This window comes from Orcinus orca, chromosome 17, assembly GCF_937001465.1.
Source record: "Orcinus orca chromosome 17, mOrcOrc1.1, whole genome shotgun sequence".
Lineage (NCBI taxonomy): Eukaryota > Metazoa > Chordata > Mammalia > Artiodactyla > Delphinidae > Orcinus > Orcinus orca.
The window spans coordinates 45,510,949-45,526,637 of NC_064575.1; the positions used below are offsets into that span (position 1 = coordinate 45,510,949).

Sequence of the window (15,689 nt, forward strand, 5' to 3'; positions counted from 1 at the left end):
TCTCTAGCTTCCGCGCTCCGGGACGCCGGCGCCGACCGCGCGGGAGCGCGCCGCGTTGCCGTGGAAACGCCGGGGCCGCCGCGGCGGCGCGTGGGGCGGGCTCTCGGGCTCTAGCGACCCCGCGCACGCCCGGGCGTTTCGGAACCCCTGTCTTTGGGTCGCAGCCCCGGGTCTCCGACCGTGCGCGAGAAAAGATGTTGAGGCGCAGCTTGGAAAACCGGTAACAGCCCCGGGGCCGCAGCTGCCCAGGGCCGCCACACGCGAGGGCTCGGGTGGGGGAGTGGAGCCTTGCTCCGTGGGCCTCCGGGCCGAGCTCCGGCGCGGGGCCGGGGGCTGGACAGTAGCCGCCGCGCTCTGGGGCCTACCTCCCCGGTGGCCGGCCTTCACGCTCCCCAGGCGCCGGCCCCCGCCCTGCCGCGGGCGGTGCAGACGCCGGGTGGCAGCCGGGCGCCCGGGCAGCATGGCGCGGAGCTGCCCCGGGAGCCGCCACCCCGCAGTGGCGCCGCCGGCCGGAGCCAGGCCTCTTCGTGCGCCTGCACTGTGGGATGTGGAGGCCAGGCCCCGAATGGGGACCTAGAGGAGGATCGGCCTTGGGAGATGGTGGGATCTTTGAAGGTTTGCGCCGTCGAAGCTGCAGAATACCCCGGGAATGTTGGCATAATCAAATTAACGTGAAGATGAAGCCATCTCATCTCAAATGAGAATGATTTGCTTTTTGTGTCATCTTTTTCTCTAGGGATGCTCAAACCAGACAACTGCAAGATGCTGTCACAAATGTGGAGAAGCACTTTGGAGAGCTGTGCCAAATCTTTGCTGCTTATGTGCGGAAAACTGCCAGACTGCGAGACAAAGCAGACCTCCTGGTGAATGAAATCAACGTGTATGCCTCTACAGAGACCCCGAAGTTAAAGCAGGGCCTGAAAACCTTTGCCGATGAGTTTGCCAAACTTCAGGATTATCGACAAGCAGAGGTATGGAGTGAAGTCACACCGTCATGTTATGAATGAGCCCTGACGTAGTGGACGGAGGAGCCCTGAAGACTTGTAATCTACCTAACTGCAGTGACGAACACACTCTTGATGATAAACGTACCTTTTCATGTCGGTAACATTGTGTAAGTCTATTAAAGGGACGCTTCCTGTGATTTTACCGTTTTCAAACTAAACTCTAGGGTGTCTTGAAGTACTGAATTTCCCCACCTTACTTGCCAACTTTTGGCCATGGGGTGGCTATTTGCAGGGCGTAGTAAACGTAGTACCCCAGGGCAAGAAAAGGAGCATGATTTGTGTCTTGTGTGCAGGTAGGTATATTTTAAAGTATATATGGAGATGGAAGATGTTGGAAGTGGTGATGTGAGTGAATAAGGAGTAAATGAACAAAAGATTTTTGTTGCTGCTTCCATGCTCTGGAAAGTTGACCAATGTTTCATTGAAAGGCGGTGGGGGGGGCGGAGGGGGAGTACAGTATTATTAATTCTAGTCACCATGGTATTATGCATACAAACCAGTAGTGAAATTTTGTGGAGTTTTTTGTTTTTTTTGTGGGTTTGTTTGGGTTTTTTTGCTTTGGGGTGGGGGGAGGGAAGAAGGTGGTGTTGTAATTGTTTAAATTGTTAAAGCCCATTTACTTTAATACCTCATCAGTACTTATATTTACTTCAGGATTCAAGATACAGGTCAGAAATTTTCACTTTGACTTTTAACTTGTCAGAAGTTGCCCAATTAGAGCTGCATTGCTTCTTTTGTACTTTTCTCATCAGTGCTTTTCTTCCTTTTTAAAAGCCTAAAACAGAAATTTCAATTATCAAAAAAACCTCAGAATCAAAAAGAAGATAATGACCTTTGAACCTATAACTGCTAATCATACAGAAATTTGAGTAGTAATTACTTTTGGGGCTACTTTGTGGGAAAATGTTTCGTTCTTGTCATATGGTATTTATTCTGTAATAAGCAACTCTCAGTTATGTGTAACTGGGAACTTAATGTTTCAAAAGTAGTTTATACTCACAGATAATACTAGAACCCTACGTTAGCCAATAATTTCAGTGCCCCTTTCTAGACAACCTTTATGCTATTTATCAAATAGCAAACTGAATTGATTTACATTTGTTTTTTTTATTTCACTTGCTTACCAAATGGTGGAGGTGCTAAAGAACAATGAACAAAAGGTAGGCTACAAAAAGGAGAACAGAAAAAAGACTTGGCTAATCTTTACACTGAATAATCAGTGTATGGATTATTTGAAATGGAATAAATAATCCTGAGTATTCATGGATTTGATTTTAGGATTCCTAATATTTAAATGCTCAATGAGAACTTGATCTTCTCCATTTTCCTAAAATTTTTTAAGTGAAACATTCATATACATTCTGTTTATAGAAACTAAACAAAAATGAATATGAAGTGATATACACTCACTGATTATATAAACCTGTATCATCAAAAAAAAAGCCTTTTTCCTGCTACAAAAGTAATACATGTTCATTTTAAACAATTAAATACATGTCATCTTGTATTAGCTATCCTGAAAAAGAAAATTTTAATGTCCAGGAGTTATTTTTCTTATGCTATAGTTGTATACTTGCCTTAAAAAAAAATCTGTTTCTTTAGTGCCTTCCACTAGTGCTATTAGTAAAAGGAGAAATTACTCAAAATCTGATAAATATTGTAATGTTTAAGAAAAACTGTTTAATTTTAAATAAAAGAGAGATCCACCATACAGTATAACAGCTCAGAAACACTATCTTGTTCTCTAAGTGGTCTGTAGGCTTTTTTGCTTTTGAGGATTGTGTTGTTTTAAATCTTTCCCATATGCTATATTTTTCAGCTTTGATTTTCTTATCTGGAAGGTTGGGCTTTTACATTTCCGATATAATGTATGTAAAGTATCCATCCAAGTATTAAACACACTGAAAGTGGTAGCTGCAATAAAATTTGAGGTGTCTTAAAACTTACCAAAAGCTTTTATTGCTACTGCACAGCTTAACAGTTTTTAATGTATTTGAGTTTAGGTTCTGAGTCTTATCAATTTCTGGTGGTTATTCTTTTATTTATAAAGGTAACTGACATTTTAATTTTAAAAATTTCAAATATTAATCGGTGTAGTAATTATGTTCAGGTTTGACAGCACACGTTTTATTTCAGAATTTAAATTTTGATATGTCTATGTTTCTTTTCAGTTATATTTTATAATAATTTTCAATAGGTTGAAAGACTTGAAGCCAAAGTAGTTGAACCTTTGAAAGCTTATGGAACCATTGTAAAAATGAAACGAGTAAGTAAATTCATTTTTTCTACTATTATTAGGTATTCTGGCAAAACATATGAGGTTTCCAATAACTGTCCTTTTAATAAAAGGTACAGAGTAGTGTTTAGTCATTCTTTTTACACACTCTGAAGCATTCTTAGAACTTTGAGAATAAGGAAGTATTTTTATATACTACTGTAGCATCATAAAGCAGTTTTGTTTATTATGGAAACTTTAAAATATTTAATATTTATATTCATGAAGAACATGTGGACAGAAATTATTTTACTAAATGAATTTGTTTATATTTTTGTTTTAAAGCAGGCGATAACATGTAAACTAAAAATGAATGTGACAGAGTTTTTTTTTAATTTTTTTGAGGTATAATTGACATATATTAGTTTCAAGTGTACAACATAACGATTTGATGTTTGTATATATTATGAAATGGCCACAATAAGTTTAGTTAACATCTGTCGTGATACATAGTTACAAATTTTTTTTTCTTGTGATGAGAACTTTTAAGATCTAGTCTCCTAGCAACTTTCAAAATGCAGTACAGTATTATTAATTCTAGTCACCAGGGTATACATTACATTCCCAAAGTTCTATTTTTTAAATCAACTTTATTGAGGTATAATTTACATGCAGTAAAATGCTCTTGTTTTAAATGTACACTGAGTTTTAATAAATGTGTATACATCTGTAACTACCACCACAATCAGAATTTTATGTGTGTGTATATACATATATATAAATATATATATAGTTTTGCATTGAAATTGTGTCATTATTTGAGAGGATATTAAACTACACACATGCACACAGTCTCACACAAAAAGACACACTGATTATGCAATAGTAATAATTCCTGTGGTAATGATGCCAGGATCAAATAGGGAGTGTTCTTCCCTTCTTAAAACAGAGAAGTGTATATTTTACTACTTAAATAAGAGATTTTTATTAACAACAAAAAAAAATGCCTGTTTGCAGGATGACCTCAAAGCAACATTAACAGCAAGGAATCGAGAAGCTAAACAGTTAACTCAGTTAGAAAGAACACGTCAGAGAAACCCATCTGATCGACATGTTATTGTATCCTTTGAATTTGGGTCTTTAAAAAGATATTTTGTAAGGTATGCAGTACAGAAGTAAATATATATGGAAATTATGCATTTCTACTTTAAATGTGCAAAGAATATGAATGTAAAGTTTGAAAAGAAACACATGCATTTACAAATTCTCACTATGGAAATTAGCTAATTTTAAAGAGAATACACAACTTACTTCAGTCTTATGTTGTTTTCCACAAGATATTCAAAATATAAAACACTCATAAGTGTAGATGTTTTTATAAAGAATACAAAATTCTAAGATTTTTTACATAAATGATGACTAAATATTAATTATAAACTTAAAGATCTATCATTAATCCTAATATATCAATGCCTTCTCAGCCCTGCATTTGAGAAAAGGAAGGAACAATGATTTTTTTCCTGGTAAAATTCCCTTCATCTTAAAAAACAACAACTATGTGAAACCACAATTATGACTTCCAGCCAAAGACCCTCAGGAGATTGAAGAGTATAATTGAGGTCCACAGCTGGACACAGATCTAAATAGGAGTGTCTACTGTAACAAGGTTCTTCTGCTCAGAATGATTATTTGTTAAACTAGAATGTGCCTTGTTCAGAACTAAACAGGGACTTCCCTGGTGGTGCAGTGGTTAAGAATCCGCCTGCCAGTGCATGGGACACGGGTTCGATCCCTGGTGAGGGAAGATGCCACATGCTGCGGAGCAACTAAGCCCGTGCACCACAACTACTGAGCCTGCGCTATAGAGCCCATGAGCCACAACTACTGAAGCCTGCGCACCTAGAGCCCATGTTCTGCAACAAGAGAAGCCACTGCAATGAGAAGCCGGTGCACCACAAGGAAGAGTAGCCCCTGCTCACCGTAACTAGAGAAAGCCCACATGCAGCAACGAAGACCCAATGCAGCCATAAATAAATAAATAAATAGTTAGATAAATAAATTAACTAAATAAAGAAAATAGCATCTGGCTAATTGCCAGCAACTGGGATAGGTGCAGTTGTATATAAGGTACTAACTTATCCTGCTGCCTCTTTTTCCCATTCCTTGTGTCTCCTCCCTACTTAAGGTTTTTTACAGCCCACCTTTGCCAGAAACCACATGAGGATTGACTCTTTGGGGACATTTGAGGTTCCAGAACACCTCCATTTCTGAGGGGAATCCCTTGATTAGTGATTTTGGGCTGCACCAACAGCCTGGTCCTCCTTCCTTTGGACCAAAGATACATACGCCCAACCTTGTAATAAAAATGGGCAGCCACATGTCTGGGATCTACAAACTGGAGATTATAGAGTCTGGGTTTCAAGCAAGTCAGACAAACTACAGAATGCTGGAAAATCTGACTGACAACTATGGACTAAGGCAGAGACTAGGGAATATCACCAGTTTTTAAGAATCAAGCCAGAGGTCAAAATTTTGCTGCTTTGTTCGGAGGAGGGGAGAGTACATAAGGGCAGAAAAAATGTCACATCTGGAATCTTGAGGTGGTAAGATTGATTCAGGGGTATTGCTGTGGACACTCGATGTGGAAATAAATGTCTTCCTAAGACAGACGCCTCTGACTTTGGTACTTTGCTGTAAACACTGCTGTGGAGGAGGCTGTCTTATACCATAGACAGAGCAGGTCAGGAGTTCACACAGGGGGAGATAAAGCAGCAACTGAATAGATTATGGCTGTAGATGAATTGCCACACTCAGTAGGAAAGGTGTAGGACTCCAGTGGATTTTGACAACCTGAAACCAGAAAATAAAGGACAGTCTACATATAAATGCATCCACTATAAATATAAAGATATTCTATCATAGCATCATAGAATATTTACCAGGATAGACCCTTAAAATTCATCTGATCTTCAAAAGAAGTACATTAAAGTTCAGTATATAAAATAAAAGAGTAGTTCTGGTATAAGAGGATGGGGTAAAGAAGAATCCCAGTGTTCTGCCTGGACCCCCTAAGGCCCCTGGTGGCTTCTGAAAAAGCTTCTTGCAACAGAAAAACACCAATCTGGCTCACTCTTTTATAAGCCATTTTGCACTCATGACTAATTTCATTAAATATACTGATATCCTTATTCATAAAGTTGTATCACAGTATTTTAATCAAAAGTATCTCCTGCCCAAATTGGTATGTTATAGGATTTTGAAGAATTTTCAACAAAAGGAAGAAACAGAAATCTGTATCCACTTTGCTAAAAATAGCTGTGCGAATTTGGGCACGTGGCTATGCCCGAGTAAAAGGATTTGAGACTAGGAAATGAATCATAGTTGCTGGAGTGTGGTGGAAGGTGGCTTCTGCTTCCCTGCTCTTTGCTAATTTAGCGAACTCTACCTACCCTTCCAGATTTTAAAATGAAACTGTCAATAAACGGGGAGGGAAAAGACGTTAAGTCAAAAGTAAGTAGTCACGGTAAAGAATTTCACAAGTCACATGTACTGAACAGTATTAGAAAAATAGTCTGCTTGAATATTCTCATTAGTAAAAGGTTAACATGCATCATACCTGTTAGAAATTTTTTCGTAATAAATCCTGTGATAGTTATATTTTTAAAAATCTGAAAATCAGTAATAAAGAGAATTGTTTTTGATTACTGGTTATGATTAAAAGCATAAAAGTTTGCATGGATTTAAAGAAAACTTTATACCCTATATAGCAAATATACACACACAGAGATATATATAAATAAGTTTTAAATGCTTAGTTTCTTGAAATTGTATATCTGAATTAACCTAGTTGTAAGTATATAATCAATATAAAGTTATGATTAATGTATAATCTAATTGCAAGAAGATATAATTCTATAATAGCATATGATTTTAATTTATTGGAAGAAATTGTTCTATTTGAAATGTATTTTTTTCCTTTATGAAAAATTTCAGTCACAGGTGGGTAATAAAGTGATGTGTGAAGAGATGGACCCCTATAGTAAACCTTTTTACTTATTTCAATTTATACATTTTCTTGAAAAAGAAAGCAAAGGCTTAAATGTCATAATATTATGTTTCACAAAACTTTGATTCACAACTGCAAATTTTTCCTATGGAGTAAATATTAAGATGATGATATGTGATACTTTTGAGTAAACATAATACTAACATAGGAAACAACATTATTAGAAAGAGTTTAATCAGAAAATTGGGCCATGTTTTTAAAAATATGTTATTGTTTAACAAAAAATTTTAAATATTTTGGGGCAAACTGTTGTCCTTAAAGGAAGAGATGATTTTTTTAAAGAGAAATACATGATTAGATTGGAAATGTTCTGCACTTTACAGCACTGTAGCCACTAGCTATATGTATGGCTATTGAGCTCTTGAAATGGCAACTAGAGAAACCAGTTTTTTAATTTACATTTGATTTTAATTAATTTAAATGTAAATAGCTACATGTTGCTAGTGGCCACCGTATTGATTGTACAACATGGATCTAGATAGTATGAGTACTTTGAAGGAAAGTATTAGATTTTCCATCTAATTTATTAGTTGCTGGTATATATTTTTTGTAATAAGCATTAACTAAGTAATAGTGTAATATTGTTAGCTTATAAGAAAAATATACAAATAGAAAATCCATGCTGAAATAAATATTTGTAGTGTATATCCTACTCTACCTGATTAGGATATTACAGAAGTAGAAACATTTCATGCATTTGGAGAACTAGAAGATTGAAAATACTTAAGTATTTGAGGGGAGAAAGGGTTAAAGGGGAGAGAGATAGTGAGGAGAAAAGGAGAGTATGATAAATGGCAGAGACAGTGAAATATGTGAAAGCAGTAGAAAATATAGAAAATTGTTTTACAGTAAATCATCCAAGGGTGATATAGAAATAAAATGATTTTGTATGCAGAAAGGGAAGGAATTTTTGTTTTCTTTTGTTTGAGATCATGAATCATGTCACCTGAAAGATTTAAAGTTCTTTACTCTGCATGTGCTTATCGTATAGATCATTTTACTTTATGTGGTAAAATATATTTTGAATGATTGACGCTGTTATGGCAAAAAGCCAGTACCGCAGTGGTAGCGTTTACAAAAAGACTCAGTCGAATGGATTCTGACTTGAGTTTTTCCTGTACTTTGGCGGGGACACTTTTGTAGGCAGAAACTGAATTACAGAGGGCCACAATGGATGCTGCTCGAACAACTCGCCATCTGGAGGAGACTATTGACAGCTTTGAAAAGCAGAAAATAAAGGATATAAAGGTAACAAAGTAACTGTTAAGGTTCAAAATATGTTTTCTAACCTTATTTTTTATTTAAATTTATGACAAATTTAAATTACTGATTTTTTTAGTCCATAAATAGTCTGTGTGAAAAAGATGTAAACAGAAACATATCAAATATTATTTTCTTATGGAAACAATGGTATTTAAAGGGGCTCCATTCCCAACCAAAGGCCAGATATTCAAATATTATTACAAATAGTGTTAATCACAGAAAAATGACATTTATTATGTTTTTATGTATCAGGTACGGCTCCAGGCACTTTACATAAATTATCTTTTAATCTTTACAGCAACCCCATGAAAGTGAGGTGGTGTTATCATTTATTATGTAAAAAAAAAAAAAAAAATTAAGCAGAGATATAAAGTAACCTTTCTGAAGTATCACAGCCAAAAGTCTGAACCATAAACCAATTATGTATTTTAAAAATCTGTGCTTTCCATTATGATACACTATCACTAATTTTTATAGCTTATAGGTTTCTAATACCTACATATTATCAAATAATTAAGAGTAGCTAACCACATAAACTTGCATCCACCATGGTATGGTGTCACAAGAATTGACTTATTATAACATATCAGTAGACATTCAGGATCATGGACTTGAGAAGGTCTTCAGTGACTTTCTCATGGGCATCTTGGAAAGATTCGGAGGATTACTTATGATCACGTTATGGCCTTTAAAACAAGTCATCTAAGGATGCCTTTTGGCTCACTGCAAATTTTCCTGGAACAGCTTTTAAAGAAGAGTATTTTTTGTCATTTTAATAACTTATTAACAAAGAAAATATCCTGCCTTCAAAAGTTACGTTCTTATCAATAAAATAGGCATTATCTGCCACTTAACATTTCTCTCTCCAGTCCATGAAACAACATTCATTTGCCCTTTTATTTTTTTTAAATTTCCTATCATAGTTTCATAGGATTTCAGAACTTTGATTTTTCTGATAGCCAGGCTCAAACGTCTCTACTTTGGTCCTGAAGATTAAAAAAAAAAAAAAATTAAGCCTTTCAATTCACTCTGCACTCTGCTGTGTAGATTGCTACTCAGGAAGAGCACCTCAGGAGCTGCCCTGAGACAAACCCTTTTACCCACATAGAAGAGTGTGGGCAGGGCATTACATTTTACAACTGCTGACATCCTCTCTCAAATTGAGGGAGAAGGGAAGGAAGATTAAAATAATTGGCTTTAATCTGAAAAATGAGATTGGAGACTTGTGAGGTATGTCTGATTCATTGCCACCTAAGTAAGGGCTTCTTTAGTGACTTGGGAGCCTGGTTCCTCACTTTACCACTGTTCTTCATGCCTAAAAACTTCTCTTTTACACATGGCAATCTGCGTCTCTGATCTTTAGGCTCACTTCAGTGTTCCATCTGCATGCTGGCCAACTCTACAGGTGATTTTAATCCCATGAGCATCACCAGTTACAAAACGGGCAGAGACAGGGAGTGCAGAATTCCCAATTACAATTCGTACGACCTGGGATTTCCTGAAGCAGTAGGACATGGAGTAAGGGACTGCACAGTGGATGGTGCACAGAGAAGAAAAGGGCTTCCAAGCTTCTCTCTTGTCCTGCTATATCATGACCCTGGAAGAGGGAAGTCTTGTGGTAGTCACAAAAAAAGACAGGAAAAAACCTACTTTTTTAAAAATGGAGAGAGAATTCACATACCGTACAATTCTCCTATTTAAAATGTACAGCTCAGTGGTTTTTAGTGTGTTCAGATATGTACAACCATCATCACTCAATTTTAGAACATTTTTATCATCTCAAAGTGAGGCCTAGTACACTTTAACTTTTACCTTCCTGCTCCCCCAGCCCTCACCCCCAGCCTAAGCAACCATCACTAATCTCATGTCTCTTTGGATTTGGCTATTCTGAACATACATTTCATATGAATGGAATCATAAAATACATGGCTTTTGTAACTGGCTTCTTTCACTTAGCATGCTTTCAGGGTTTAGCCATAGTGTAGTACATATCAGTATCTCATTCCTTTTTATGGTGGAATAATATTCCATTGTATGGATATTAAGCACATTATGTTTATCTTTTCATCAGTTGATGGACTTTCGGATTGTTTCTACCTTTTGGCTATTATGATTAATGATATAAACATTCATGGACAAGTTTTTGTATAGACATATTTTCATTTCTCTTGGACATTTCATTTCAGTTCAACCATATAACCTGTTGAATTGCTGGTTCATATGGTAACTCTGTCTTTAATTATGTGAGAAACTGCCGGACTGTTTTCCAACGTGGCTGTGCCATTGTATTTTCCCACCAGTAGTATATGAGGGTTCCAATTTCTCTGCATCCTCACCAATACTTGTTGTTCATCAGACTTTTTCATTATAGCCGTCCTAGTGGGTGTAGAGTGGTACCTTATTGTGGTTTTGATTTGCATTTTCCTACTGATGCTTATGGCCATTTGTATATCTTTTTTGAAAAAAGTGTCTATTCAGATCTGTTAATTGGGTTATCTTTTTTTATTGCATTTTAAGAGTTCTTTATATATTCTGGATACAGATCCCTTATCAGATATGTTTTGCAGTTATTTTCTTCCATTCTGTGAGTTCTTTTCACTATCTTGATGGTGTCCCTTGAAGCACAAAGCTTTTTAATTTTGATGAAGTCCAATTTATCTTTTTCTTTTGTTGCTTGTGCTTTTAGTGTCATATCTAAGGATCCATTGCCAAATCTGAGATTATAAAGATTTATCCCTATGTTTTCTTCTAACACGTTTATAGTCTTCATTGTTAAGTCTTTTATGCATTTAATTTTTGTGTATCATGTGAACTGAAGGTGTTAAACCCCATTCTTTTGCATGTGACTGACTATCCAGTTGTTCAAGCACCATTTATTGAAGAGACTGTTCTTTTCTCATTGAAGTCTAGGCACTCTTGTTGAAAATCAGTTGATGTGGTTTTGTTTCTGAACTCCCATTCTTATTGATCTAGGTCTATCCTTATGCCAGTACCACACTGTCCTGATTAATTAACAGTGCTTTGTAGTAACTTTTAAAATCAGGGTGTGTGAGTTTTATTTTGTTCCTTTTTAAGATTGTTTTCGCTATTCTGGATCTGTTGTAATTCGGTATGAATTTTTGAAACAGCTTGTCAGTTTCTACAAGTCAGCTGGGATGCTGACAGGGATTGCATCAAATCTGTAGGTCAATTTGAGGAGTACTGCCATCTTAAGATTAATTCTTCCAATCCATGAACATGGGCTGGTTTTCCATTTATTTAAATCATCCTTAATTTCTTTTAACAATGTTTATAAGTTTCAAAGTGTAGGTTTTGTGCTTTTCTTTAACTTTTTCCAAAGTATTTTATGATTATTGATGCTACTGTAAATGGAATTGTTTACTTGATTTCATTTCAGTTCATTGCAAGTGCACAGAAATACCGTTGATTTTTGTACATTGATCTTATATCTTGCAACCTTGCAAAACTCATTTATTAGGTCTGATAGTTTTTTGCAGATTCCTCAAGATTTTCTACGTACAAGATCATGTCATCTGTGAAAGTGTACACTTTTAATACAGGCCCCCATGACTCTAGCAAACTCCCAGAAATATGAGTTCCAGAGATTAATACCAGAGTCTGTTAAGGTTATGAATCTCTGTTCTGTATGTCTTTCCTCCTTACTGTCAAATTGTTCCTTTTCCAAGTTAGGCCTCATTTGAGATGTTTTATGATAAAGAGGGATGCACAGATCCTGTACCCAAAAGCCTCGAAAATCAATCAGAAGGGTTACTTTACCACCCCCTTATTTCTAACAAAAACAATATTCAGATATTGCCATGTTGATTTTACCATGTCTGACAAACACCTCTGTTTGTGAGATAAATTCTTGGAAAAGTCAAAACTGTTGATCCCGCTCATGTTTTGGGAGAATCAGACACAAAACATTTTTTTTTTTTTAAGAACATTCTTATTGTACCTGTTATCAGGCTACTGCTTCAGATGGAGGCAGAGCTTCTGGGTCTTTCTTTAACCTCCCTGGGGGTAGAAATGATTGGCAGTAGTGAGCACTGCTCATAACTGTATTAACTGTGTTTGAGGTGGGGTTTAATTGACAAGTCTATCTGAATTTTAGCAGCAGTGTTAATTAGTAAGGTAGCACAATTTTTAGGAAAAGACTTTTGATAGGAACCTTGCAAAGGATCTGTCTTTCTGGGAAAAGCTGGTATGAACTTAGTTGTATAGAATGTGGAAGAAAACTCACAATCCTATTTGTTTCCCATGTAATGGAAAAAGTCATCAGTTATATGGTGTCAAGGGAATTTCTGACCTATGAAAACGATCTTGACCAGGGGTCACTCCTGGAACAGATAGGGACAGGAATTCAGTATTGGTAAAGTCGCTGACGTGAGCAAGAAATAGCTTCAAAACTTAATTTTTAGTAACTTTATTTTTCTTATAAATAAATATGAAATCACCATGACTTTTTTTCATAAAATTATTGAGAAAAATGTAATAATTCCACTGCTCAGAAATAAGCCGTTTTGGTTTATATCCTTCCAGACTTACTTTCTATGAAATATACTCAAGAAATATACTAATAAGAATAATAACAACAAATATTTCTTAGACATTAACTATGTCACACATTCTAAGCATTTTATATGGATTAACTCATTTCCTCCTCACAGTGTCCTATGAGAAAGGTAATATTATTACCACTATACAGTTTTATTTAAATGGGGCCACACTATATGTAGCATCTTTTTAAAATTTAATATATCATGGATATATTTGTGCTAAGGAAACAAAAATCCATATTGTCTGTAATGGCACCCTCATATAGTATTTTGCTATATGGATATATCAGTTTATTTAACCAGCCCTCATTGATGGACATCTAGATTATTTTTGCAATTATAGATCTCATTGCATCATTAAACATCAGCCTTTTTTCTGGTCCAGTTATTCTCTTGGGATAAATTACTAGAAGTGGCATTCTCATTCAAAGAGCATACACACTTTCAATTTGGATAGCTGTTTTTAACTTCTGTCCACAAAGCTTTAACTAGTTAACATTTCTGCAGAACCTTACATGAGCACACCAATGTAACAATGACGAGTAGTAGTATTTTTAATAATAAAATAATCTAATAGGTGAAAAATCAGTATCATATTAATTTGCTACAGTTACTACTGTTGAGGCAGAGTATTTTTTCATATATTTAATGACACATTTTTCTTTAGTAAATTACTCACATTTGACCTTAGCCTATATTTTTATTGAGTGTTGGCATTTTTCTTATTAATTTGTAAAAATTCTTTATATTGAGAATATTAACCCATTATATTAAAGAGAAGATCTGTTGCAAATATATTTTCCCATTTTGTTGCTTACGGTATGTTTTTACCACCTTAAAGTCTTATTTTTGCTGCCAGATCTTCTCCTTTTTGATTTCTGCCTTGGTGTCATGCTTAGAAAGGAGTTTTCATCCCCAAGATTATATAATTATTTGCTCATATTTTCTAGTATTTGTATGATTTTTTAATATTTTAAATATTTTATTTTATGCAGTTGTATTTTGCCTATGGTATGAGGTAGATGTCTAACTTTATTATTCTCAAATGGATAGAAAGTTCTCCTGACATCATTTATTAAATAGCCTCTACTCTGGAGAGCTGTCATTTCCCATTTGCCAAAATTATTAACAAGACCTTTTATGACTTTTTTGTTAAATATTCTGCTTTCTAATTAAACCAGATGGAGGCTTTAATGTTATGATAAGGAGCATTTTCTAATTTAGCTGGTTTACTCCTTGGACAATAAAAACAGCACACTTGTGCTGAGCACTTACTCTAAGCCAGTTACCATACTGTACCTTTTCCTGGATTACATTTAATCCTTAAGGCAAAACCTAAGATGTTGAAATTAAGGAGAAAAGAACAAACTGTGTAATATTACACAGCTGATTTGTTTCCGTCTTGATTTGAACCCAGGTTTATCTTAATCCAGAGGCCCTATTTTAAACTACGAGGCTACCTGCTTTGCAGAATACTTGCCGATGGGTAGAGAATTTCATATTAGCTCCCCACCACCCCCACCAATAAAAATTAAGTACGTACCCAAATGGCCTTCTAGTCACACAAAATAAAATTGAAAATGAGGAAAAAAAAGTAATGTGTGAATGCCTCTGTCCCTGACCATACTGACCCATTCCAGATTAGCAGATTACATGAGATCATTGAAAGCTGTGTTTATTTGAGGAAAATTTTTTCTAAATATGAATGGATCTTTCAAAGTTCCACCACCTTTCTGGTGACTCACTGAAATTATTTTATTTTAAAAACACAACGTTTTTATGTTCTTTCTTATACCAGTTGTCATCTGATTCTTCCTTGCTATTATCTTCCTCCTTTCTGCCCATTTTCCCATGTTTTATGAAATTCTATCAATAGCTAGAAAGAAAAAGTATAACTGGTAGTTTTTCCTCCTTACTATACTCAGGGATATAACTGTCCTCTCTGATAATCTTAAGGCTTCATGGTTCTTGGGTCAAAAATTCCAAGTCTGGAATACTGCCTTAGCAATGCCACTGATTCTCCATCACTGTTTGTGACAGAAGAGTTAACAGGGCCATTCCCATCTTAAATAGATATATAGTATATGTTCTGTCAAGAAGTAAAAGGTCAAACCATAAAGGATTAAACCAAAGTATCACAAAACTTGAGTGATTTTTCACTCATGTTCCAAGTAAAATAAAAGGTCAAACCATAAAGGATTAAACCAAAGTATCACAAAACTTGAGTGATTTTTCACTCATTGTTCCAAGTAGTAAATAATAGCCATTTACTAATTAAAGCTACTTCTTAAAATGTTTTCTATCACTAAGTGAAACTAAATTTTGAGACTGCAAAATGCTAACAGACTCAATGTTGAGCTCTGTCTTTTCAAATGAGAGTGTAATAGATTCTTTTATCAGAGGATATGGATAAACCAAAATAATGTATCATTCTTCAGTGACAGACATATCAACATATTTTCAGGGCTTACTTATGAGCTAAGGGGAATATAACTCCTATAAAATGCTATTATTAAGAAATTGTTAGTTCAGAGATGACATCACATTCAGAGATTTTGGCATCAGGGATTTAATAACTA

At 35.6% G+C, this 15,689-nt stretch overlaps 2 protein-coding genes across 7 annotated transcripts in view; one reads left to right on the forward strand and one right to left on the reverse strand.

Annotated features, from left to right (window-relative positions):
* Window positions 1–15,689, forward strand: part of CIBAR1 (CBY1 interacting BAR domain containing 1) — a 24,626-nt gene continuing 8,937 nt past the window's right edge. Inside the window, exons 1-6 of one of the 4 annotated variants that reach the window (XM_004275393.3) lie at window positions 11–220; window positions 737–971; window positions 3,205–3,273; window positions 4,240–4,341; window positions 7,216–7,221; window positions 8,432–8,536. In XM_004275393.3, the coding sequence (XP_004275441.1) occupies window positions 195–220; window positions 737–971; window positions 3,205–3,273; window positions 4,240–4,341; window positions 7,216–7,221; window positions 8,432–8,536 (543 nt within the window). In that variant the 5' untranslated portion in view covers window positions 11–194. Of the gene's footprint in view, window positions 221–736; window positions 972–2,143; window positions 2,168–3,204; window positions 3,274–4,239; window positions 4,342–7,215; window positions 7,222–8,431; window positions 8,537–15,689 lie in introns of all 4 variants that reach the window. The other 3 variants (XM_049700295.1, XM_033438294.2, XM_033438296.2) reach the window with 3 other exon arrangements.
* RBM12B (RNA binding motif protein 12B) overlaps window positions 6,046–15,689 on the reverse strand; it is a 30,826-nt gene continuing 21,182 nt past the window's right edge. For all 3 annotated transcript variants that reach the window (XR_007472460.1, XR_004486287.2, XM_049700217.1), the window contains exon 3: window positions 6,046–6,072. The gene's annotated coding sequence lies outside the window, so the exon portion shown is untranslated. The remainder of the gene's footprint in view (window positions 6,073–15,689) is intronic.